Genomic DNA, 12,500 nt, shown 5'->3' with positions numbered 1-12,500 from the left:
TTACCACGTAGCGCTGCCCAAGAAAACTGAGCCATCTCCCCCTATGAGAAAAAGAAAAGAAATCAAATGAAGGAACGTTAGCTGCTAAAACACAAATGTGCTGTCTTCAGTGTGAGCAAAATAAAAGAAACGCTTGATTAACACAGAGCTGTGATTTCTTTTCTGCACAGACAGACTCGGAAGTGGCCTGGATACGACGGGGAGCAATGCAGATGCTGCTGTAAGCCAGGGTCAGAAAATTCCGCCCGCTGATTGGATCAAAGTCTTAGGACTCCCGATCAGGTCCGAACCGTTGTTGTAAACAAGTGCTTTCTGATGCAAACAGTTCACCTGCTAGTGCGAGGCTGCTGCTCGCATGAGGCCCCACCCGTGATTGTGAAGCTTTTCAATCAGAACAGAACCCTAAGATGCTTATGTGATGATTACATGTCCCAGGGCAAAAAAAAAATCTGCTTTTAAAAGTCCAGTTCAAAGACCTCGCTGCTGAAAGGAGGAACTGGGCACACAAACTGCACTGGAAAGATAATAGTGCAGCCATGGGTTTTAGCACAACTTTATACAGAAATGTGCTACGTTTAACACACACTTTGTATTAAGTAATGGAGTGAAACATCTGGAAGAGTGAAAAAGGATACAATGCTTGCTTCCACCTCTCAAATGACGGTTCAAATCTGATTCAGGACAGCAGTGGCTCAGAGTTACTGGCTGATCCACAGGACCTAGTTAGTAGTCTTCGTTTATTTGCTGCTGGACAGGCATTCATGTCACCTAATGGGTGTCAGTTTTGTTGGCAGCCTCAGTAGAGAGACCAAAGACTAACTAGGCAGGGAGACTGAATCACCGCTCTTACCTTCAGATGTGCCTGACTAAGCTGGAGCATTACCTGCAAACTTACTGTCTTAGTTCCTGTTCTGTGAACACAATATATTGATCTCAAGTACTTTCAGTCCAGTATTTTTCACATGTTCTGAATTCACTTAAAAGACTTTTAACAGTAAAATTGGTAGAGGACCGAGGCTCACTAAAACAGGTACTTTTCCTTCCTTATTTCATAACAACCTGGTGCAGGATACAAAGAAATCCAAATGCCCTGTTTTTGGTATAGGTTAGTGGAAGTGTGTCTAGGTTTTATTATTGTGTGCTGATAAGCCAGTATCATTACACAACTGAATGAGATTTTTTACAGCACTGCAAAGTCCCTGGATGGTACTTATTTGAACTCAACCTGAAACCAGTATAAGCTGAGTTGGCAGTGGGGAGAGCAAACATGTTTTACACAGAAACAAGTAGTTACAACAAAACTAGTGACCCCCCAGTGGCATAACACTTCTATAATATAACTCTTCTTCCTTGCATATGTTGTTCACAAATGAAATAATTAACCATTTAGACATGTATACTGACATCATTAGGCTTCAGAGTTAACAGGCATTGGTCATTGTTACAGTTATTGCTTCAGGATACCTGTGGACTCAGGCAGACATCTCTGCATCAGTTCCTACTCTGATCATATACTTCGGACTATGTTTCTAGAGACAGGAATTATACATTATTATTTGATATGAAAGATGAGATTTGGAGCACAGATGGCAACCTGCCCGAGTCCCACTGGGATGCAGAAAGTAACAAAACAGTTCATAAGGCCCCTGGCACACATTTGTGTAATGGCACGATGGTATCTGCCAGATCTTCATAGGAGGAAGTCTGATTTTGGGATCCCAATCATGCCATTATTGCTTGCCAGTGGAAGGGGAGCCAGGGATCATAATCCTGGCTTCCCCTGCACTGGCAAGTTGAAAGATGAGTGCCTGAATATCTAATAAGGGTAAAAAATTTCATTCTTGGCTCTGGCCCTGGGACTGCACTGGGTCTCAAACAGGCCCTGGTACAGTCTTGGGACCAACAATCAGCTGACTGTTGGCCCTAGCCTGGACACCAGGGGATCAGTGGCTCCTGACAGTAGGAACTGAAGGACAGTGGCCTCTGCTCTCCAACAGCCTAGCCAGAAGGAAGCCCTTTAGCTCCCACCCTCCATGTCCACAGGGGGCCAAAAATCAGCTCATTGTTAGTCCTGGAGCTAGTGACAGACTCCTGTGCAGTCCTGATCTCAAGACCAAGGATCATCTGATTGTTGGCCCCAAACCACACATTAAGTTTAAGATGCCACACAATGAGCCATAAAAATGTTCTAAATTACAAGTGGAACATATTTATGGATCATTTGCCATTTTATAGTGCCTTAAATCAGGTGCATGTGTAGCACCCTTGCCACCTGTGATATGATTAACACATTAATCGCAACATGAATGTAACATGTAGAGGAAGCTTAAGCCTGTCATGGGTTTTATACCACTAGATTAGCAGGCTCTGGCCAGGATGGAGTTAAGCGTGCCCTGAATACCCAAGTCTGAGGGCGCAGACAGAAGATCAGCTCCCCGCTGCAACTCAGAATGCTTTGCAGGAAGCGTTCTGAATTACAACAGTCCCCCAGACCAAACAGAAGTTCACTGTTGGGTCCAGGGGGTAGGGGAATCCAGCTGCTGGCTGTGAGCCTGTTGCCAGTTTTCCTTACCAACAGCTCTTCCTCCCTCCCAGCCCAGGCTGTTTTCAGAATGGGAGGGGGGAAAGGGAGCAGAGGGAGATCATTCTAGGGGTCTCCCAGCTTGGGCTGGAGGGTGGGGTGGGTGGATTGGACCCCCCCACCTTGGGAAGGCTCTAATACACCTGCTCTACCTTGCAGTATGGGCTGAAAAAACCCCAGACTAAACTCTCCCCACTCCTTTTCCTCCCTCCTATTCTGAAAACAGCAATAGGCTGGGAGGCAGAGCAGGCGGAAGTTATTGAAGAAGCTCTGTTTTAAAATGTCTTCATCTGAAACCTCAATTTTTGCAGGATAAGGTCCTTTTAAAGCACTTTGCAGATGTGCACTTCTGTTTGGTCATGGCCATAGAGCACTTTCAGGGACCAGATCAGGGAAAAATTGCCACTTCTGTCTGCATCCTAAATGCTTGAGTGGCACTGTTCCAGTCATGTCCCTTTGCTCCCTGATGGGTTTCAAACCCATTTTTACCCCTCCCACGACAGTACCTTAACCACCAGGCTAGTTGGGGGTTCCCTCCTTTTGAATCTGGGCCACTGTACAGCAAAGAAAGTAATGCTTATAGGGACAGAAGGAATGCAAGCAAAAAGAAACAGGGCACTTTCCTGGGTATGGAAGATACAGGTTTGAACTGCGGAGGGCCTAGAAGCCAGCTCTTCCACTCTAATGTCCTAACCAGTAGTCTATCACATAAAAGGTAGGTGGCCTCTGCACCATCACTACCAGTTCTTTCTCCCCTGGCTGTCCTTTATGATGGATGAGCTCTGTTCACTTCTTTCAAAAGAGGGATGGGAGTTGAGACTGTCCCCTATGTGTAGTGTTTCCTGTTGACAGCTCTAAGCAGCTCCCCACTCACTGGGTACATCTACATGTGTGCTTTACTGTGGAATTGACTAAGTACCTCTGCAGAAAAGTGCCACTGTCTACGTGTGCACTGGTATTAAGGTGCAGTAAATTAGCTCCCCCATAAGATAGTACAGGAACAGTACTATCTTATAGTGGAGTAATTAAGTGCGATGAAATGCATGTGTAGATGATGACGGGCTGGCTGGGGCATGAAGATGCTAAAGTGCGGGGGCTGCCTGCCACACAGCTCTATACTTTAGCACTCTCATGTCCCAGCTACCCCCTCTGCTGCCTGATGCCACTACCTGGAGCCTGGGGCTGAGCCCTTGAGTCTGCTGCTAGCTCGGGGCTGTTCTGTCCTGGTTCAAACTGCTGCTCTCCTGGGTGTATGTGTAGATGCTGTGCCTGGGAACAGCTGACTCTGGTCTGAACTGCTCCAGAGTTTACTGTGTCACGTTAATTTCACATGTAGTTGCAACCAGTGTGAGTTATTTTTGGATCATCCTTCTGAGGAGCCCAACTCCCATTCACTGAACAGGGAGCCAAGCCTTCAGACTCCACTCTGGGAACCAGATCAATGTGGCACCTAACTCCTCCTTTGGATCTAGTCCTAAATATCGTCAGGTACCCAAACATACCAGTAGACAGCCATTGTACAAACCAGCATGACTTACAACCCTTTGCTCTATATAGTTTACATTTCTTTAAGTTAAAAAAATTAAGTTTGGAAGCACTTTTGTACCTCTAAACTACTTTGCAAAAAGTATCTCAGAACAGACAAAACAATGGAACAACAGAATACTGGTGCATGTGTAGTTCATTTTAAAATTAAATTCTCATTGCTTTTGCAGTGTGCCTCCCCCATTTGACCATATTCTATGGACATATTGGGCATCTTCTGTCTTAACCCCTTCCTTCAATGAGCCCTTCTGAAGCATTTTTGGTTCCCCAGGCAATTTTCATCCACTTTCTAAACAAGATTTTGAAGTTTTTAATCTTTTAAATATATTTTTTACAATAGAAAGTTCCAAGTCCTTCTTTTTTATCCTGAAAGTTACAAATGGGACTGTTCTTACCAAATCTTGCCACCTTTTTACACCCTGTGTACCAAATGCTGGCCTAAATTCAATGGTGTATGGGGGAATTAATTAATGAGGCCCTAAACAAGCCGCTGAAGATTCTGGCCTGGGGATATGAATCCTTATCTGGCAGGAAACTGATAACACAGCCCACACACAAGCAACCCTTTCCAGCCAATGCAGTATGGATATGTTGGGACTATGAAAGTACCTGGCTAGTACAATGTCTCCATAGGGCTCACTGTTAGCTTATATAATTCATAACTGTCCTAAAACTGCTTTATATCAGTAGTGGACAACATTTTTAGTAGGCATGCCACAAGTTAGCCCTGTGTCCTCCCTGAGTGGAATTCTGATCCCCTTCCTCTGTTCAATCTGCTCTGCTTCCTGCTCCCTACCCTGTACTCCCTACCTGATCTCCTTTTTTTTTTCTGCTTCCTGTCCTGTGCTCCCTGCCTGATCAGCTGCTGTGTTGCCTGTCCCCTTCCCAATCTGTTGGTACCATGTACACACACTGCCTGTGCCACTGCTGGCACTCCTGCCATATGTTGGCCACTCCTGCTCTTACTTTCAGTTGAGATGGAATAAGTGGAAAACCAGCTCCATGACTGGAAAACACAAATAGTTCTCTTCCACTTTCCTGTTCACCTGTACCCAGCACACCTTCATATGAGGAAAGACCTAACAAATGTGATTTCCTATTTTAGAAAGGAGACAGAGAGGGCATGATAATGGTATAAAAATAAGGAGCAGTCTCAACAATCCTTCAGTTCCTCCAGTGCCAGAGCACAAGAGGAACACATACTTGATTAAATTGAAAGGCAAGAGAATCCAAAACTGGTAAAAGCAAATGCTTTTTAATACAACATGGAATTGCTTTGTGGAACTCCTTGCCACAGGATGTCATTGCTGCCAAAAGATAGCAAGATTCTAAGAAGGATTAAATAATTATATGGCTAGCAATACTAGCCAAATTATAATAGCTAATGCTAAATAAAGAGTTTCTAGAAGGGATATAAAGCCCCATGCTCCAGGACTTAAGCTAATCACTAACAATTAATGATCTTAATCTTAATGAGACCTTCCTGGTATTTGTGTGTATTAATCTACCTTTGCCAATCAAACCTCCTCTGAGGCATTTGATGCTGGCCACTATCATAGACAAGATATTGGACCAGAGGCATAACTAGCCAGTACTGTGCCACCTCACACCCAGGGTCAAGAGTTCAGGGGCAGGGACTGGAGGTTTACTGCATGGCCAAAATAACAATGGTTTTCAGTAGGAAAAAAAAGTGACATCTCCCCTAGCAGCAGCATACCTATGACTGCTTCTCTGCATGCCAGAGCCAGAGCTGTTGCACAGAATGTGTAGGGTGTTGGGGCAGAGGGGAAAGGATGGAAAGGTGAGTCTCACCCCCACAACTTAGCAGCGCCTGAGGCTCACGCTCCGTTCACTTACCCATCATTATGCTATTACTCTTTGGTGCACCATGGTCTGATCTGTTGTGGAAGTTCCAAAAGAAAGACAGATCTCTTCTGGCCTTTTTTTTTTTTGGAAGGGAGGGGGGTGGAAATTATGGAAAACAGCCCCGCCAAATAAGAGCTGTGCAGAATTGTAGTTCCTGCTTTCCTTCCCTGTTCTTAAAAAAACTGCAGAACTGTTCTGTTAAACTGAAGACCTGAGTGCCAGGGCTGTACAATATCCAAGCAGGAGTGACAGGCTGAAGTAGGACTAGCTTTATTTCATATCAGTTTCATGCCTTTGACTTAAGTGGAGTTGCTCTATACCAGCACAAATAAGACAAAAATTGGGTCATGTGGCTTTTCCTGTTATCTGTAATGTACTACCTATTTAGTGCTACAGAAGTCCAGTAGTGCTCTGATTATAAACTGACCCTGCATGTACATCAACCCCACATTTTCAAGTAAAATTTTAGGAGAAACAACTTTTCTCCCTAAATATAATATTTTACAAAAAAAAATCATATTACAGTTCAAATATAAGAGGCTCCATTATAGGTCAGTTCTGCAGAAAAGTTGAGTGTGATTTAATGGTTCTTTTTGAGGAAAAAAGGGTTGACTTATAATTTGAACAATATGGTTATTATAATAATATCCGAAAGTGGGCTCAAACACTCTCAGTCAAACTGGTGAGTACAAGTTGCTGGCATGAACTTAAGTTTATGAAATGCCAACATGCACCCATTTTGCTGGCAGGCATAGGAAACAGTGTTTAACACTGCCAGTTCTTTCCATGCCTGTCGGGTTGGCAGCACTTGTCACCCCTTTCTGCTCCATACTCCTTTACATTGCCCTTGTAAGAAGCTGAGCTGTGTGGCTTAAACAAACTTCCCAAGGTAAATTTAAAGAAAACAATGGAAACCCTCCCCACTCTTTATTCCCCTTCACCATTATCTCTGATGGGGTCCTAGCTAGCTCTGAGAGGTACCAGTATGTTGTTATTTAGGACTGTCAGTGAGCCTGCTGTCCCACAGTACACAAAACAAAAAAGTAACTTTTAACTAAATAAAACTAGAAAACAGCAAGTAATTGATAGCACATGGGTTTTTTGGGACAACTCTCCTCTCTTGTGTTAACAAATACTGGAATGTAGCGTTCCAACTGAAATAAGCTTTTGGTGCCATCAGAGTATACAGGGTAAGTATTAAATACCTTAAAAAGGCACTTATGTTATGCATGTTTTGAAACATCTGCAATGGAGTTAAGCAACAGTTAGGCAAGCTGTTCCAGTGTAATGGGTTAACTTGTACACTTCCATGCGGAAATTTTTCAGGGGTGGGGCTTGGTTTTAACTCCCATTATAATGAACAATGCCACTCCAGGCCTTGTCTTCTGATAGATGTCAGCACTGCGTGGGTGCAGAGATAGTTGGCTTCATTTTATGTCTTTTCACAGTGCACCCAAGGCTTTCCAGCAAGCTTAGCCACAACACAGCCTGTTGTGTCCAATTACCTAACTTGATTGCCTTTTTGTAATAAGTAAAATTCTATCTTCCTTTTGCCTCTATACGTTGGCATAAACACAGCATATAATTGAGAGAATAATGAATCAATGTGTTTGTGTTCTTTTGATATGCTTAATAATAAAATGGCAACAAAAACATGCAGAAATGTAACCAAAAGTACTTCTGATATACAATTTCTGTTTCTCGATTCATAAAACAGAATGTCTAAAATGTAAAGAAAAAACTTTTTTTTTTTTTTGCTTTTAAAGAGTTCTTATGTTGTCTTTGCAGGAACACACAGCTTTATTTTGAACTTGAGCATGCCAGAAAAGTTTTTGAAAGAGAACTAGGAAGTTGCCATGTATTGTTATGTGCCAGATCACTTTTTTCGCTCTCTGTTTTCTCTATTTCACCTACTGTATATGGACTCCTAAATGAAATGTAACCAGTATCTGCAAAGAGGCATGTACATGTCCCCGATGAGTTCACTGCTGAGGTATTGTGTACTGCTCTTTTCAACTGTCTGAAGAAATATTTCACCATATCTATAATTACCATTAACCGCGCATCTCTAAGTTGACATTCTTTCAAAACCTTTTAAGGGTAGTTTATTTGCAAAATAAACAACTCTGGCATATTTGGGGCCAGGGTGCAAAAAGAATAACTGTGTTCACATTCTCAGAGCCTGATCCAAAGCCCATTCAAATCAGCAAGAGCTTTTTTCCTGACAGTCACAGGCTTTGGAGTAGGCCTTAGTTTTATAATTCTAAAATTATTTCTCCCCTTCTCCTTTCAGTGCTACTTGTTGCAGAAACTACTGCAAACATTTACAACTTATGAACGCTCAGTTGCAGGGTTAATACTGTGCAACTCAAAGCAATATGATAAAGTACTCCATTTTTGTGGTGGCACTCTCCTTGTAAATAATTCACCAAGGAGTGCATTTGCAAAAGGAGGCACTTGAAGCAAATGAAGCATTTTGCTTATGGGGCTTGTGCACTCATCACTCCCTGTGCCACATTTTGAAATCGTACCCTTTTAGTATCAATATTTGTTCTGCCATTACTTCCAATTTCGGCATCCTAGCATTCCCTTTATGCCTGAGCTAGGGATCCAGATGCATAAAGAAGATACCTATGAAACAAAATTACTAACTGAACTTGAAGAATGGAGAAATGTCAAGGTAAACATTTAAGGGCTGTTTTCTCTTTGAAGACACCATGTATAACTATACAATAGTATTGACTCAAGAAGTAATGCTGAACACTGGAAGTGTTCAGTCAGCATTTTAAACTATTATGAGCTACCTTCTGAACCATTGCCAAGTTAATAGACAATGAAAGATAATGAGCTTGAAATTGGGTGTTAAATTGCATTTTTGGTTCTCTCTTTTTTTTCTTAAAGTTTAACTGTTTCCTGCAGAAACAACATCTTCTTTTGATGTATCATTATGTAAATGTCTATTTTTAGGGCCCCCCGCAAAAAAAAGACAAGTGAATTCAGGGCTAAACTACACCTCCTTTTGAGTGGGTATATTAAAGGGGGCAAGTGGGCAGATAATTAATCCATAAAGGGGCCTGCTATTTTTGGGTTCCCAATGTGAAAAACATGGATATAGGGTTCAAAAGCTGCTGGCAATGTTAGTGGCTCAGGTTAGAAGGGTGCTTGCTTGGCAGGTCCATTACCTGCACACTTGAAGAAGGCTATGGCATTTGCTACATATCATCAAATATAACATGAAGCACCTCTACCCATGCTTCCACAGCCCTCTCAGGATGTTGGATTTACTAGATGCCTAAGTCCCAATGACTCCTAATTAAGCCAGGTACTTTTAGAGATGCTATCTCTTATGACTTTGACATGCCTGGGCAACATTACCATCCTCAGCACATCTTTGCTTCTAAGGTAATTGAGAACTGACTTGTCCTTTTGGAAATTAGCTCATGCAAAGTAGTAATTATTTCATAAAAATACCACAAGTGTAATATCAGGTTATTACTGACATGATGAAAGACTCAATACATGATCTAGACATAACTTCACATAAGTAAAAAAAAGTTTGACTGCTAACATGGCACACAAATGCATCTTAAAAATCTAAAAGAAGGTCCAGTATAGAATAATGGATCAGAACTGGAACAGCCATTTCAGCCACTTAAACCCTTCCTCCTTTAAAGTTATCATTGCAATGAATAATTATGGCAGGAAAATTTTGGTGAATAAAGCTTCCAGAAAACTCCCCCACCACCATGTTCCTCATATGAAAAGTTATAAGCATATCAAGAGTTAACTTTACCTCTTGCAAAGTTTTAGTTTAAAGAGTTAAAATTGCCAAAGTAATTTGAAGAGACAGGAAAAGTTTATCTGATGACATTCACCTGAATTTTTTGAGAACTGGAGATTAACTTCTGATAGGAAGGTAGGCTTATTCTCATTAGTATAATTGTAGGATCCTTCTTTTACTTTCCTTTTAAACTAATGAGTTACATTAATCCAGGTTCATTTTTATAAGCCTCTTGGGTCCAAATGTAAAGGACAGTCATTTTAGAAAACAATAAATTTAAAAAAAAGCATGTAGCATGCATTAAGTGCACGTATTTCATAAGACCTAGGTTAATACAACTGGCATCTAGTTTAATTAATCCTTGTTAGTGTAACGACTAATATCCCTCCCTAGCATGTTTCCTTTAAACATTAGTATGTTAATTAAATGTTGTTTTTTTAAGGGGTTTTTTCCTTTGTATTTCAATATGGCATTATATCATATAAAACTATTCTGAACATCTACCTTATAGAGATGTTTCCTTACAATATCTGGTCTCTTGCAGAAATTTTGAAGCCTTTTAAGAAGCTGTTCAGGTGTAGAATACAGATATTCAGCTGCAGGAAAAACAGATACATTTTTAATGAAACAAAAACCTCAAAGCACACACTCGATATTAGTCACTTTACTAATTAAAAATGCATATTGCTCTGTGCCGCCTCGTGTTTTACATTATTTAAGCATGATTTTATAAGGTTACCTCAGCTCACAAGGATGTTTAATGCTAAATAAGACTGTGTAGTTGTGCTGTTTAGACATCTCCTTTGGGTGATTAAAATACATTATTCTAATGTAACACAATGCATATGTGATACATTTAGTGATGAGATTTTTCAAAGAACTGGTACTAGTACATTAGTGTGTATCCTATACCACAGTTGCATATTATTAAGTATTAAACTGTTTAAATAATTTTGTGTGATTTTCAGGCCTCAATTTTTCTCTGTGTATCATTAAAAAAATCTGCAAGCCATTGCAGCACCGCTGACCTTTTTATAAAAATCTATCATTATGGGTTGTGTATGCTAACAATGAAGAATGCTATTTCAAAACTTGCTTTTGTGTTATCTTGAAAGAACAGATGGTAAATATAAACTTAGTGTAATGTATTAAAACACATAAAATTTTCCTTAACACTAACATGTTGGCTTGCCAAATAAACAATTGCTTTTGCTTAAGTTTATTCTCAAACTTTGTATTTTATCATGAATCATGTAATACATTTCAACAAAAAACATGTGCATAAAAGCAGCTACCTGGAAATATTTCTGGATACACCAAGGCTTTGGGACAGAGTGGATAACAACCACAATATACAGCTTCTAGCCTAAGGATTAAGAATAATAGATATATTAACAATGCATCAGTGAGCCAAAAACTTATTTTGGTCCAACGCCACTGAAGTTAACTATAGAAAGCGGAAGTAAACCGTTTTTTCTGTTCAGCAGTATAATCCTTCTAAATGCCAAAGTTGCTCTTTTTAAAGAAAATTTTATTGATCATATGAATTACATAGAACAGAACAGCGAGCATATGTTTTGTTCGCTGAATAAATCAAAGCGCAGCTCTGCATTTTTTTGTTTTTTAAATACTGTTTAACACATTTTATAATCAGCAGACAGACACATGTAACAACATGGTGAAGTATGGACAGCTTTTCTTAATAATGCTGCAGAAAAACAAGGATATTTATACAATAGCAATTACCTGGCATGAAATGTATTGTCCTTTAACTATAAGAGTTCAAAGGCTACAATTAAACATGTCCTAAGAAAGGTTTACAATATGTTCTAGGTTGGTATATTTAAGTTTATGCACATGATTCAGATCATTTTCTTCCTTTTTCAGGACATAAAATTTGTATTTCTTAATAAATACTGTCAAGATTCCTCTGCCAAAAGCATTTAGTGGTTTATACTTTTGTTTTCTCACAGAACAATTTACATCATCTTCCATAACATCAAAACTAAATATTTTATAATTGCAACAGAATGTCAGAAAGTTTTCTTATTGCAAATCTAAAGAGAAGTTATCACATTTATGTTTGCATTTTGGTAACTGAATGGGTTAAACTACTATAGTTTACTCTTTGTGAATAATGGCCATTGATCTGACATGTAATAAACTTTAAAGATACAACTGTAATTTCTGTTGGCCAGAAATTACACGGTGAAATTCAAAACACTTAAAATATGTTTATTTTATGAATCTTTGAATTTCCTCCAACATGTTGTCTATACCAGGACTTTATTTTTAACATCATTTTCCTGCCCCACAGAAAAAAATCTGAGGTTTCGTCAACATTCACCTTTTTATTTGCAATGACAACTAATGTGTTTCTGTGATTTTTGGTTAGCATGGTTCTGCTAAGTTTTTTTTTTTTGAGGGTGTGTGGTAGGGAGGGAATGTATGAAGTTCTGTTTTAAACCCCTCCTTATCTTTAACAGACCCAAAGCACATCTTTTCTCTCAAATGCTTAGCTAGATATTAATTGCAAATTTTGTCACCACAAACTGAAAAAAATAATAATTTTATGTTTTTTAATACGACACGCTCTTCAGATTGCAGTTTAAAAATTGACAACAATTTCAAAGTGTAGATCATCTAGCACTATATTTTTTTTTACTAAAGGGAAATATTTCTGATGTGTGATTTACTTGATGATTTTCAGCCTTAAATATTGTGTCA

General features: G+C 39.7%; 1 protein-coding gene across 3 annotated transcripts in view; it reads right to left on the bottom strand.

Annotated features, from left to right (window-relative positions):
• GTDC1 (glycosyltransferase like domain containing 1) overlaps nucleotides 1-12,500 on the bottom strand; it is a 414,716-nt gene that overhangs the window by 1,243 nt on the left and 400,973 nt on the right. For all 3 annotated transcript variants that reach the window (XM_019522456.1, XM_019522457.1, XM_019522458.1), the window contains 3 exons: nucleotides 11,069-11,139; nucleotides 10,278-10,369; nucleotides 1-41 (listed from right to left, as the gene is read on the bottom strand). The exon at nucleotides 1-41 is cut by the window's left edge and continues 1,243 nt beyond it. In XM_019522456.1, the coding sequence (XP_019378001.1) occupies nucleotides 1-41; nucleotides 10,278-10,369; nucleotides 11,069-11,139 (204 nt within the window). The remainder of the gene's footprint in view (nucleotides 42-10,277; nucleotides 10,370-11,068; nucleotides 11,140-12,500) is intronic.

This window comes from Gavialis gangeticus, unplaced genomic scaffold (genome assembly GCF_001723915.1).
Source record: "Gavialis gangeticus isolate Ggan-Ray unplaced genomic scaffold, GavGan_comp1, whole genome shotgun sequence".
In the NCBI taxonomy this organism is placed as follows: domain Eukaryota; kingdom Metazoa; phylum Chordata; order Crocodylia; family Gavialidae; genus Gavialis; species Gavialis gangeticus.
Note: the sequence above shows the minus strand (reverse complement) of the source record. Positions and strands in the feature narration are given on the sequence as shown.